This window comes from Amblyraja radiata, chromosome 28 (genome assembly GCF_010909765.2).
Source record: "Amblyraja radiata isolate CabotCenter1 chromosome 28, sAmbRad1.1.pri, whole genome shotgun sequence".
In the NCBI taxonomy this organism is placed as follows: domain Eukaryota; kingdom Metazoa; phylum Chordata; class Chondrichthyes; order Rajiformes; family Rajidae; genus Amblyraja; species Amblyraja radiata.
Window position 1 is genome coordinate 30,215,284 of NC_045983.1, and position 15,086 is coordinate 30,230,369.

Here is a 15,086-nt window from a genome sequence, read left to right on the forward strand (position 1 = left end):
CAAGCATCCATTTACACTTGCCGCATATTCCCCTCCAGCATCCTCATCCATTTCCCTCGATTCCCCTGACACCCACCTACACTAGGACCAATTTACATTTGACAATAACAATAAGCTACTGATCAGCACATCTTTGGGATCTGGGAAGAAGTAAGAGCACTTGACATCAACCCTCATGGTCAAGGGAGAACAGGCAATCTCCACACACACAGCACTGAGGTCAGGATTGAACCTGGAGCAATTAACCATTGTGCCAATGTTGTGACTACTGGGGAACTAAAACAAATAGTAAACTTTTTCAGAATATTTAAGATTCCCATTTGAATCATACTCTCTGATAAAATATTTTAGTTATTCCTACTGACAATCCCACCTTCAGCCAGGAAATACTGTGAAGATCGTTGAAGCTAAGGAATTGAGGGAAATGGATGAGGACTAGGACTAAATATACATTGCCCTCCATAATGTTTGGGACAAAGACCAATCATTTATTTATTTGCCTATGTACCCCACAATTTGAGATTTGTAATAGAAAAAAAATCACGTGTTTAAAGTGCACATTCTCAAATTTTATTGAAGGCCATTTTTATACATTTTGGTTTCACCACGTAGAAATGACAGCTGTGTTGCAAAACAGAGGTATTAGCAATTTTAAAACACATTAAAAATAAAATTCCTCAGGACTGACAAAGTGCATCCTCAGACCTTGTGGAAAGATAGGGAGGAAATCGTGGATCTTTAGCCACAGGTGAAGTTGTGGAAGACTGAAGTGTGGTTAATGCTGTAATATTTATAAGAACAGCTAGGACATGCCTGGGAACAGTAGGCCAGTGAGCGTGACGGCATTGATGAAAACGATATTGGCGGGGATTTATAGGGGCAGGATCTATCTGAATATGGATAGGCATGGTTTGATAAAGGATGTGAGCGGAAACATTAATCTGCAACTCCTTTCACATAACATGCAGAATGTTGTTAAAAGTTCCCGTTGGTCCTTTCAGATTTCTCAATCTGGCATAGTTCCCAATTTGAATATTTGGATCAATTTATATGCAAACAAAATATAACTCACTACCTCTACAAAATATAATGCCTACCTCTATAAAGCAATTTTTGACTCCCAGTTGAACTTCTCCATCACAAGCTCGTAACATCGTTTCCATTTCCTCTCGTACAACATAGCTCCCAGATTCATTTGCAAAGAGGTTAAAAATATCTGTAACGGAAATACGTACATCAAAATGCAGCCCACAAAATATTTTCATGTTTTTATGGAGATGGGGACATCTCTAAATTATTTCACTGTTCCTCCCCAACCCCCAGCCTAAACTCTAGATAGTTAAAACAATTGGAGACTGAATGCAACAATCTTTACAGACATTTATTTTGCCAGCTATTAAATTCAATTGGTGCATTTGAGGAGGACAAATTACCTATTCCAACTTCTCTAAGTATTTATTCAGGTTACCGTCATAATATGGCATTCTAATTTTGATAAATATAATTTTGATAAAATTATCAACTTCAAACAAACATAGCAAATAATACTTTTTTAGTAAAGAAGCCTTTGTCATTTTGCTAATTTTATTGTTACAGCCTGTTTAAGCTAAGAAAATGGCAGGTACGTTATAATTTTTGTCACATCACAATGTTAAAATTAATAGTCTAAAGAAAATCTTGAACTGTCATAGAAATATACACATTTCCAATAACATCTTTGATTCTTCATTTGGAGGAGACCCGCTACGACCCCAAATGAAAAATTACAACTGTTTTAATAATAAATCAATGCTAAAGAATGCAGTCTCTATCAGTAACCAGTAATGTATATAAAAATTTGCAGATCAATGTTTTGCAATACTTACACTTCGCCTTTTCTTCATCCCTTCCCCTGGTCAGGAGGACTAGCCCCACTATTAAATTATTAAAATGAAGGCCCTTTGATGTTCCGCCAAATGAATGGTAAATAACCTAAAGAAGAAGAAAAAAAATCAAGAATTAAGAAATTATACTGTAATAAGAGTTTTGGAAGGATTCAATTATGTAAACATTTTACAAAATGGAAGCAGCTGAATTCCTTTACAGAATTGAATGAAATACTAATTCTCCATTTTCCTTTAAAGTATTTTACAGTCACTTTATCCACAGCTTCAGTATCCATAGGAGGAAACTCTTGTTCATTCATTGCGCGTTACGCACTCATTGACGACATTAGTTTATTTTTGCAACTATATATTGTTCCTTTTAAGCGTGGCAGTTGTGTGCTTGGGCAGCAATACAACATTACAAAACTTTATAAGAAAACTGTTAAAGCGCAATAGCAAGCAAATGCAAACAATGCCATCCCCCCCCAAACAAGATGTTTTGGCTAATGGATACTAGCGTAATGAGAAACTGCGCAAACAAAACAGCTATATGGCACATGCATCAATGCAGTAGCAAAGTTCAACAGTCTGTTACAAAAAACTGCACGATGCATAACTCAAGTGGGGCGACATCTCCATATATCCTATTACAGTTTTTTTTCAAGAGTTCAACAAAATTTCAAAGAATTATGGACCATGATATTAGCAGGGACTGGTTTCAATTATTATTCCTGATGGGTGGGAAAGAAAAGCAAACAGAAACAGACATAAGTATTTTGTGTTGTGGAGAAAGCCATCAGAATATTAGATTTGTACAAAGAAATTTAATTAGACACTTAACAAACTTAAATTTGCTGTAGATTACACAGAGCCGGTAACAGACTGCCTTCAACCGAGCAAATAAGCTCCAGCTGAGCTCCCTACAATTACAACTTCCCTCTATCCTGAGGCGAGAAATATAGATGTTTGCTAATAACTTCACAATTTTCAGCTGTGCAAAACTCTCCAGTTAAGGAAGTACTCCACAGAATTCATTGCTGTGGAGGCCACATCATTGGGCATTTTTAAAGCAGAGATTGATAGGTTCTTGATTAGTAAGGGCGCCAAAGGTTACGGGGAGAAGGCAGGAGAATGGGGTCGAGAGGGAAAAATAGATCAGCCTTGATTGAATGACGGAACAGACTCGATGTGCCAAATGGCCTAATTCTACTGATATATCTTATGGACGTATGAGCACGCCTGATGTAGATGGACCTTGTCAACATCCAGGCATGGGCTATTAAGTGACAAGCAACATTCTAGCTACACTAGCACTTGCCAAGGACTAGCTTCAACAAGACAAGGCTGTAATTAATAGCAGTGTTTTGAAGATCAATGTTAATCAGAAATGCAACTGAACCAAATTCCACAGCAATAAAAGAAATGCAGAAATCATTTAATCATGGCAGATATCCAATATTTTTTCAACTACAATTTCTGGAGATATCAGAGGGAAATATAGATTCTGATATGAACGACAGAGAGAGGGGTGGAAATTAGTAGCAAGTAGATAAATGACATGGTTCATATACAACTCTTCCCTAAATTCGCTTGACATCTTCACCTCAATCATTGAGGATAGTTTAGCTACCAAAGTCCATTATAATCCCAACAATTACTGCAACTACCTCGACTACATCTTCTCCCACCTTGCACGTTGTTTAAGGGCCTGTCCCACTTTCCCGAGTTATTCACAAATTCTCCCGAGTTTTCAAACTCGCAGAATGTTCGTAACGAGTCCGTAGGAGGCCGTAGGAGTCCGTGAATATATCGTAGTGGCTCGTTATGCCAGCCGTAGGTACACGGGGGGCATCAGGTAAGTCGGGACGTTTTTTCCAGCTTGATGAAAAATGCCCACGAGTAAAAAAATAGCCCCGAGTACGTACGGCTGGCATAACGAGCCGCTACAAAATATCCACAGACTCCTACAGCCTCGTTACGAACATTCTGCAAGTTTGGAAACTCGGGAGAATTCGTGAATAACTCGGGAAAGTGGGACAGGCCCTTAATTCGTTCAGTTTTTGTCATGCCATAAATGCTCTGGAGACAAGACTTCCCACACTATTGCCTTTTAGATGTCTTCCTTTTCTCCTAACCATGGCTTTATTTTTATTGTAGTTGACAAAAGGCACTCAAATGTGTCTTCTCCATATTCTGCATTACCTCTTTCAATTACTTCTTCCAGTCAAAATAGGGTTTGGGTTGCCTTAAGATTTTCCATTCATTCATACCTTTCTACCTCATACTTTCAATAGACCATCTTCCATAATTCCTGTCAGTTCTAACAGACTTGCACTACCAAAGATTGGGCGCATACAGATTTACAGAATACCTCTGTTCAATCTGCAAGAGCGACTCCTTGCTGCTAACCTCCTGTCACTTTAAGTCCCTTTACAGTATCAAGTTTTTTTGAAGTGAGAAGGTTAGTTCCTATTTATTTCACAAGGAAAACTCTATTCCATTTGTTATTGGAAGGCTGCAATTAATAGGAATGCATTTCTAGGTATTATAAAGATATACATTGTAAGGTGCAAAGGAGATCAGCACTTTGATGCTCCTCACTGCAAAGATAAATACCTTAAGCTTAAAAAGTAAATAAAATTACCAGCATGTACATGGCATTTAAATGGTTAGTTACATGGAACCTAATTATTCTTGCTGAATCAATATTAATTCTTCACGAAATGCACATATAATTTCCCTACTCTATCCTTTTTTAAGTCGCATTAAAACATGCATCTATTTTTGCACTGCTAATCATTCCACATTGATATTGTCCATATGCATAGGTATTGGAAGATCACTCCATATTCTATTAGCCATTTCATGGACCACCTCTTGCATGCTCGCACGACAAATTGTGTGACGATTAGGAACAAGACCAAAGATGTACGATACAACTTTATTTATCCCAGGAGGGTAATTGATCTGCCAACGGTCATTAAAACTCAAAATACATGAAACATGAAATTAAAGTGACGAATGGAAAGGATTGGGAATGTGCAAAGATTGGGGAGTGGGGGGGGGGGGAAGGGGAGTCAGTCTCAGACTATCCCATGACAGAGGGGGGAGGAGTTGTACCACTGCTACCGTAGAATTGGTGCTAGCGAAGCATCATTCTGCCAAATCACAATCAGTCAAGGAATCAGATGTCTGACAGAGGTATTTAGAAGGATATTCAAAACACATGTAATTGATTTTTAAAAAATCAGTAAAGTATAAAAATACAACAACAGTAAACTAAATCAGTAGAAACAAGGAACTGTAAATGCTGGTTTACAAAGAAAATGCTGGAGTAACTCAGCGGGTCAGGCAGCAAGCATCATGGAGAACATAGATAGGCAACTTCAGGTCAGGACCCTCCTTCAGACACGAGTTCAACACTGAGGATAAAGGTGGGGTCAGAGGGTGGGTTGGCCGATTGACATAAGTACAGAAAAAATAGAAAGTAAGAAACATAGAAGAGGTTTCTAAAACAACGTTTAAAAGAAAGGGGCAGGAGGGTTTGTGGTATCTGTCGGCTTGTTGTCACGCTGATAGTGAATGGAAACTGGGTTGTTGTACTTGAGAGGATGGAGGTGGCAGAATGTTGCACAGCAATTACTATCTAAATTAACCTCAGTATTGCCGAGGCATATAAGGCAAGAGTGCTCAAGAGTGTTTAATTAATCATATGTCATGAAAATGGAACAATTAATTTTTTATTTGCACTATACTCAGATAACATAAGACAAAAAAAGTGCAATAAATTAAAAACAAATAATTAGCGTAAAACAAAAGTCTTTAGTGCAAGTTTAATTGGTGTCTAATGTTCAGGAACCAGATGGATGTTGGGGAGAAGCTGTTCCTGAACATGGAGCTCATAGCTCTCAAACCCGTATCTTCTTCCGGTTGGCAGGTGTTAAATAAGAGTGTAGCCAGGGTGGTACAGGTCCTTGATGATGCTGGCTGTCTTTTTGCTGCAGCCTCTCCTATGAATCCCTACAATGGTGGGGAGGTCAATATCTGTGATGGACCCAGCAGAGTATGCCACATTTTGTACTCGCCTTTATTCCTGGGTGTTCGAGTTGCTGAACCAGGCTGCGATGCAACCAGTCAATATGTTCTCCTGTACAGTTTCAAGTGAGTATTCATACTGAAGTAGAGGCATTGATGGGCTTTCTTTATGATGCTTTCATCAATGTGCTGGGCCCAGGACAGATCTTTGGAGGCATGCACACCCGGGAACTTGAAGTTGTTGACTGTCCACCACAGACCCATTGATGAACGCAGATTTGTAGATCCTTGGCCTACCTCTTAAAATCAATTAGCTCCTTAGTCTTACTGACATTGTGAGCAAGGTTGGTGCTGCACAAATCAGACCATCTATCTCTCTCCTATACTCAGACTCATCATTATCCATAACTCGTCCAACATCATGGGTGTTGTTGGCGAATTTAAAGTTTGAGTTGGAACTGTGTCCAGCCACATAATCATTGGTATAGAGCGATTGGGCACACAACCTTGAGGTGCCCTTGTGCTGATACTTATCAAGGAAGATGTGCAGTTGCCAATTTACACCAATTGTGGTCTGTTGAGGAAGTCAAGGATCCAGTTGTAAAGTAATGTGCAGACAGCACCTCCTCTACCCTCATCCACTGCATCAGGTGTTCCCGATGGAGCCACCTCAACTATGGAGACCAGGCGCAGACGCAGCAACCATTTTGCCAACACTTACAAACCACTTTACCCCCGAGTTGTTAACCATTTCAACTCCTCTTCCCATTATGATCTTTGCCCTGGACCTCCTCCATTACGAGAGTGAGGCGACAAACAAGCCTGAGGAACAGCATCACATATTCCATTTGGGTAGCTGTATGAACACATAATTCTCCAATTTTAGGTAACTACTGCAAAACATCCCCCACCCCTCCTTCTTCCCCATCGCTTCTTTTCTTCCCCCCCCAACTCTCTCCCCTCTGCACACAGATTCACACCCAATTATCCCCTCTCGCTCAATCCTTCCTCTAGATTCACAATCCTTTTGTCTCATACCTCCTGCCTTTTCCTCGCTGGCCTTTGTCCAACCATCTGCCTATCAAAATCCACCTGTTACCTGCCAGGCTTTGTCCTGCCCCTCTTCACTTCCAGCTTTCTTCTCCCTCCCCTTAACAATCAGTCTGAAGAACGGTGACAACCCAGCCAATCAGAAGGATTCAAGCCTTTTACTGCAATACTTCAAAAATACCAGCATGCATAAAATGAACAATTTCTTGCAATCTTCGAAGTTCAAGTTCACATTTATTGTCACATGCACCAACTGGTACAGTGAAATTTGAGTTACCACACAGCCATATGAATAAAAAGAACTCAATACACAATAGAGTTTAACATAAACATCCACCACAGTGGAATCGACATTTATCACTGTGATGGAAAGCAATAAAGTTCAGTCACTCTTCCTCCTTTTGTTCACCCATGGTCGGGGGCCTTTGAACCCTCCGCAGTCGCCACTACGGACGGCCCGATGTACAGGCCCTCTCACCGGGATGATCGAAACTCCGGCGTCGGAAAGGATCGTAACACTGGCGATCCTCGACAAGGGATCGCCCTGCTCCGCGATGTTAAAGTCAGCGCCGCGTCCGCGGCTAGAAGCTCCGCAGACCACAGCTCCACGGTGTTAAAGTCGGCAGGCAATCCCCAGCAAGGGATCATTCCGTGATAATTCCACGCTGCGCCTGCTGCTGAAGCTCTGGGCCAGTCTTGGGGGGGAAATGCCACGCCAATCCAGTTGGTAGGCCGCGAGAGAGGAGGGGGCAAAGATGTGACACAGACAAAAGACGCATCTCCGTCCAGGTAAGTGACTGAAAAAGTTTCCCCTTATTCCCCCCCCGCATAAGACATACTGAGAAACATTAAAAAATACATTTAAACGCACTAAAAATAACAAAAAGGACTAACGAGCTGCTGGAGAGGCAGCCACTGGCGAGGAAGCATCCTGGTACATTGCAGCCCAATATATAGGTATGTTGCAAAGCCTACCTGAAGCGTCGTTGAAGATCTGCCGCTGAGGTTGTGCGCGATTTTGGCGCCGTTTAGAGGGGGCGGGTTTAAAACGCGATTTTCTCTAAGCTGTTCCAATCGAAAATGTTCAGCCTAGTTAATTATTAACGAAAAATCGCTGATAGACCCCGTCGCAAAAGCTATTATTAGGTTTAAAGGCCTTGAATAATAGTTATAGTAGTTTAAAAATCAATCTTTAAACCCGCGACCGTCAGCAACCGCAGAGTCTCATAAAGAAAATAGCAGAAGGTAGGTTGTATATTTTTACATTCAAAAGGGCTTCTAAAGATCCTTTTATACAAAATTTAATATTGCGAGTAGCTCAATTTGGGCCCATTATATCGCGCAGTATTTTTCTCGGCATTTGAGGCACAAATCTACCGCAATGTGAAAGTTCTAAACCAGCGCGTTCCACAGGGACCCACTGGAAAGCTGATTTAAATGGGCATTTATTTACAGCAATTGAACACTGAATTCCTTCCATTTGGCCTATAAATTAATGTAAATGAGATTTAAAAATCATGTTTTATTGTGAATTATTTGTGAATATTATTTGGACATTTAGGCTATTTAAAAATGTTAATCATTTATTAAGAAATGGATAGATGTTTAGATCTAGTAATTGAAGTCTGAAATTAGCTACAATTAGGTAACTAACTAATTATATGCTTTAATTTCAGGTCATCCAAGTAAGATTATTTTATATTTGTTTCAGAATGCTTCAATCTATGATAACTGAAAATTTCATTCAGTTCTCTTAATTTTTAAGAAAGTTATGGGCTTTTGACTGTTCACGATCACAACTTTTTTGTTATGTCCATAGAAAATCAATAGGGAACAAGATGCTCATTTCCGAGTATGAAAATGGCCATAACTTTTTAAATACTTGAGATATGAAAGTGAATTAGATGTCAAATTAAACTTATTTTTATGCTTTATCTGATGGGATAAATTACAGACTTGATTTTTAAAATCTCAAAATTTTGTAACATTGCTACAATATATATCATCCAAAAAAAAACCCAAATCACATCTAAAAAAAAATTTGGGATGCTAATTCAAAATCATCCAACATAAACAGCGATTTCCTTTTGCAAAATCGAGATTGAAAAATATTTCTGCGATTAATTTGCTTCTGTGTGCTTTCCATTCACATTTCCCCACCCACACTGGAGAACCACATCTTCCTCTTTTTTACACCCACGGGCTGCCCCCTGCTTTGTGGGTATGTCTCATCTTCCACAACCACTCCCTCCGCCTGTCTACCCTTCCTGCAATCAACTCTCACTTCTCCATTCTGCCGATCTCTCCCAAATCTTCACAATATCTCTTTCTGAATCATCCACTCACTGCTCAGTTCACAGAAATTTGCACCTCTATTTTTTATTTTTACTACCTCTTGCCAACTAATTTCCGAATTCTCTCAGGACCACGGTTAATGCCCCCATTCCAATCACTTGGCTATTTCCCCCCCATGTAATTAATAGTACTGCCATCTTATTATTCCAAGAGATCTGGGGGTCCTTGTTCATCAGTCACTGAAGGCAAGCATGCAGGTACAGCAGGCAGTGAAAAAAGCTATTGGCATGTTGGCCTTCATAACAAGAGTAGTTGAGTAGAGGAGCAAAGAGGTCATTCTGCAGTTGTACAGGGTCCCAGTGAGACCACACCTGGAGTATTGTGTGCAGTTTTGGTCTCCAAATTTGAGGAAGGACATTCTTGCTGTTGAGGGAGTGCAGCGTAGGTTAATTCCCAGGATGGCAGGACTGTCATATGTTGATAGAATGGAGCGACTGGCTTGTATACACTGCTTTTTAGAAGGATGAGAGGCAATCTTATTGAAACACAAGATTATTAAGGGATTGGACACGCTAGAGGCAGGAAACATGTTCTCAATGTTGGGGGAGGCCAGAACCAGGGGCCAAAGTTTAAGAATAAGGGGTAAGCCATTTAGAACAGAGATGAGGAAAAACTTTCACCCAGAGAGTTGTGAATCTGTAAAATTCTCTGCCTCAGAATGCAGTGGAGACCAATTCTCTGGATACTTTCAAGAGAGTTAGATAGAGCGCTTAAAGATAGCGGAGTCAGGGGATATGGGGAGAAGGCAGGAACGGGGTACTGATTGGGGATGATTAGCCATGATCACAGTGATTGGCGGTGCTGGCTCGAAGGGCCGAATGGCCTACTCCTGCACCTATTGTCTATTGAAATTGCATTCTATCCCTCTTCTCCCAATTTTGCAGAGCATCATACAATGCATCAGTGTTGTCTTCTTTGTCTGCCATTCTTTCCTAAACAATGTGCTGATCCATGGCCATTTCCAGCTTCAATCCAATTGTCACATTGCTCAACTAGCCTCCACTTTTGCAACACCTTCATATCAAGCACTATGATAATTTATCACAAGCTTCCAACTAACCAATGCACCATTCACAATCAAAACTTTGCAAGAGTAAAAGCAGCATTGGACAAAAGAGTCTTTCCACTTAGAAAGGGAGGCTAGAACTAGGGGACATATTCTCAGGATAAGGGGTCAGCCATTTATACCTATAAAAAAAATATTGTCTTTATACAGATGATCTTAGGGATTTGGATTTCAGAGAGCTGATCATGGAGTTTGGAGTTTTTCAAACTGAGATTAACAAGTTTTCAAATTCCAAGAAAATCAGAAAGGTATACAAATTTGCAGTGCATGCTCAGTCAAGATTTTTATTGAACAATAGAACAGGCTTTAAGGGCTTATTTGGCTAAATATTCCTTCTACTTCTTATGTCCATGCACTTTAATATCCACTTTCAATAGTTTGAATTCTCTCCCTCACCTAAACTGCATCCAAACTTTGCCCCTAGTGTATTAGGATAACGTTCCAAATTGTCACTAGTGTAGAGGATAGTGTTAATGTACGGGGTGATCGCTGGTTGGCACGGACTCGGTGGGCCAAAGCCCCTGTTTCCGCGCTGTATCTCTAAAGTTTGAAGTCTAAAGTAAAGTCTTAAAAAGTCTAAAGTTCCTTCAGCCCTCTGAGTTTGTCATAATAACAGTTACGATCTCAGAAATTATGAAAATATGCTCCTGATAATTATTCGATATAATTAAATTCCTGCACTTAAATCACAAGAGATACATGTTAGAGCAACTGAGCATATTCAAAATCTTGAAATTTGATAAAGTTATCGACATAAAGTTAATCATTTCATTTTTGAGAAAAGATTAAGAATAACAAAGGCAACACCTAGTTAAACAGATTTTTATTTAAAGAAACAACTCCTAAGACAGAGCATTAAACTTTGTTAAATGAAAGTTGGCTTTAAGTACATTATCAGAGTGCCTGATGAAATAACAATCCATGCAAGAATGTGTTTGACCAACATGGCTTGGGATAAACATTAAATGTGATGATACAAATTTCACCAATATGCACCATCACAAAAATATAAACCTATTATTGACATAAGATAGCACACTCCCTCCCAATAATAAAGGCAGTTACCTCTTTCAAGTACAATGACAAGGTCAGCAAGCCTCGCATGGAAATACACCAAAACTATCCCATTTATAGTCTCTAGAACCTGGAAATTTAGATTGGTTTATAATTGTCAAATGTTCTAAGAGCTCCACTATTAATGAAAAACTAGCATTTATTTGCACATCCACTAGCTTGAATGCCTGAAAGAATTCTTAACAGGCTTGTCTGTAGCCGAAAACAAGAGATCATTGTATCAAACATTTCAGCTTAAATCGCTATCCTATTCAGTAACAATTATGAATAGGTTATACATTTACTAACCTACAAAGAAAATGTTTAAGTACATTTGAGAGACTGCATGGGAATCTCTTGGGAAGGGTGAGATAAGTGGAAAGAAAATTGCTTTTCAAAAGAAAAAAGATTAAAAAGGAGTATACACCATATTCTTCAAAGAAACTGAATTTGATAGTCTGCAACGATCTTGTGGAGTATCTCACTAATACTTAAGTCAAGAATATGCGAGGATAACATCCGCTGTTATAATGGAAGGAGCCAAACATGAAATGCTTGAGCTCTTACATTAACAAATACAGAGACTGAAGTCAGCAACACCCTGCTCCTCCTCTACAATCTGCACTAAAACAACCATTTCAGCAGCTGAACATTTCTACCGTTTTACAACCATTCTGACTGTAAAACCGCCAGAAAATCCAATCTTGCTGCACAGAAGTGCATTTGAATGTTTAAGAAGGAACTGCAGATGCTGGAAAATCGAAGGTACACAAAAATGCTTGAGAAACTCAGCGGGTGCAGCAGCATCCATGGAGCGAAGGAAATAGGCAACGTTTCGGGCCGAAACCTTTCTTCAGACTGATGGGGGGGGGGTGGGGGGAGGCCGGGAGAAGAAAGGAAAAAGGAGGAGGAGGAGGAGGAGCCCGAGGGCTGAGGGAGAGGTAGGAAGGGGAGGAGACAGCAAGGGCTAACAAAATTGTGAGAATTCAATGTTCATGCCACCAGGATGCATCTGAGGTGCTGTTCCTCCAATTTCCGGTGTTGCTGAATGTTTAATCTGTCAAAGCTCCAATTACCAATTAAAAACCTCTGGTTATAAAAGACGTACATTTTAACAGATTTAAATTATAATTTGTTCAAAGTTGAATGATTTTTACAATAGTTGAGAATTAACGATATATACTATCAAAAGTCTTGTCTTGTTTGACTGTCTGTCTGTGAGATCAAGGAACTACACCAAAACGGTACACACTAGCGCGAAATTTGTTGCAGAATCTTACTCAGCTTTTTCCCGTGATTGTTAGTATCAAGTTTCTTCACATTTGGTGTTATATTTCATGTTATTTATATTTAAAGTTTAAAAAAAGCCAACTTTGAAAATAATAACTGTCTGTGAGTGGGAGACTTTTCTAGCAGCTTCCAGTGATTTTGTCACAATGGCATCTCACAGTCGTCCAATACAGAAGCTGTGAGAGTTGACGGAGTGGGGGATGGGAGGAGAAGAAATGTTATTTAAACATTGTCTTTAAACATGGGCGGAGCACCAAGGCAAATTCCTTGTATGTGAATACTTGGCCAATAAACTTACTTACTTACTTTAGTGGGGGGAGTGCGAAAGGGGAGAGGTGAGCGAGGGAGTGACTGAGGGAAGGGAAAAGGAGAGGAGGGAGAGGTGACAGAGAGACAATGGGATCAGCAGCATCAAGGGGAGTAAGGAGAGAGTGAGATTTTTGCCTGCACCCCCCCCCCCCCCATGGGAAGGATTTATTGGCTCAAGGGAGTGCCGACGCCGACCCAAATGTCGAGTCCATTCATTGGCTCGAGGAAGCGCTGACTGCACCCTCCCCTCCCCCCACCGGTTGCGTTGGGGGAACGGGCGAGTGGTGGAAAAGGGTTGCTTTGGGAAAAGGGTTGCTTTGGGAAAAGGGGCCCAACGGGTCAGGGGGGTAGGGAGGGGAGAGGGGTTATGAAGGGTGAGAGGGAGTGACTGAGGGTAGGGGAAAGGAGAGGGAGGGAGAGGTGAAGCCGGGTGTGGAGGAGGCAAGGGGAGAAGAGGGAGGGTGAAGAGGGGGAGGATGCCGCGACATACTAACCTGCAGGTTACTACGTACAAAATACAGACCTTTTTGGGGAGAGGATGGACTCAAGGGGGCATTGATACAATTTTAACCAGATTTCAGTTCTGTTCCACTAACCAAATTGATTTCTTGACTCTCGTAGTCTCTCTTCAAAGTTGTATGATGTTACAGCCTCTCTTCTCTTCCACTTTATACTGTTTTTCCTTCTTTGCAGCCTTCTTTTCATTCTCCATAGCTTTAATCCTCACTGCCCAGTTTCCAATGCTCATTTTCAACTGGCTAGCACTTTCAAATGTTTAGATTTGATCGTATTTTTGGATTTATTTTTATCGTCATTGTTACACATATAGCAGACCTATAATGACCTCCAAATGATTCAAATATCCCTCAGATACCCTCCGTAATGATCCTCACCTCAAGTGATCTGTAATAACAGACTTCAATTCCCACTATCCTACAGTAGCATGAGTCAATAGTAGATCAATATCCTTTTACAATCTGGATCTAATCTTGTTTTATGCACCAGAAGTCCTTCAATGTCTAAGGTTCTTTACCAATTCAACGAGTAGGCAATCAGAAGTTCCATCATTAGAACAAAATTTCCACATATGGTCGTGCATATCAGAAAGCATGTATTAACATAAATATTGTTTACTCTGCAGCCTGTCTGATGTCCTGCATCCTGATTATTTTTATTTATAAAGCTCTGCCTAATCCAGATTTTCCAGAAGGTTACGAACACGAGGGGATGGGGGGGGGGGGGGGGGGGGGGGGAATCTCTTACTAATAAAACATTGCAATGAATTGACCATTGTTTGAGATCTCTGCAAAACAAGTGCCCATCCCACATATTGAATAACTCCCATCTAAATCACAATTACATGAAAATAGAACAATTGAAAATTGCAGCCCATGGAGCAATTAATGAAAAGCAACAGCAGTCAGAATTTTAGCTTTTTGACCCTTACCTCAAAGCCCAGATACCCAAATTATTGATTGTTGACGTTTTCCCTCGCATCTAGCCAAAGTCTTGATGAGCATTTATAGTTCTTTCAAAGTTGTCGTTTGCAATATTTTCCTTTCTAGCAATCTTTTGCTCAAAACACAAATTCCTTTGTGGGACTTCATTAAAAAATTGCAAGGATTTCAGAAATGCAACTAATTCAGGCTATGCAGAAATCTGTATTCAAATTAAAATGCCTTGCATAATTTTTTTACCAATAAGATTACAATTATACATGTCGAAAGCATTCTTTCTTTAGATGGACATCTGTAGATGGCCAAAGCATTGTTAAAATATTTGAAAATGTTCCGCAGTTTAAGGTGGTGGCTCATTACCGCCCTGAGGAAGTTAGATGTGGACAACATTCAGATTCCCAAATCAACGTTTTTTTCAAGAGAAAGTGTGTTTTTTCGGTAAACTACGATTAACAGGTATTACATAAAAATTTGAATAAAAATCCAAAATCTATTTTTCTAATGAGACTTTTTCAAATCTGAATGTTGCCAGTAAGCGTAACATTTATTGTCCAATTCTAACTGCATTCAGTGTGTTAATAAGCCACCACTTGAACTGCAGTAGTC

The 15,086-nt window shown here is 40.0% G+C and overlaps 1 protein-coding gene across 3 annotated transcripts in view; it reads right to left on the reverse strand.

The window, feature by feature from the left end:
• usp32 (ubiquitin specific peptidase 32) overlaps window positions 1-15,086 on the reverse strand; it is a 113,888-nt gene that overhangs the window by 64,297 nt on the left and 34,505 nt on the right. For all 3 annotated transcript variants that reach the window (XM_033046203.1, XM_033046206.1, XM_033046204.1), the window contains exons 3-4: window positions 1,866-1,971; window positions 1,098-1,216 (exon numbers count right to left, since the gene is read on the reverse strand). In XM_033046203.1, coding sequence (XP_032902094.1) covers window positions 1,098-1,216; window positions 1,866-1,971 — 225 coding nt within the window. The remainder of the gene's footprint in view (window positions 1-1,097; window positions 1,217-1,865; window positions 1,972-15,086) is intronic.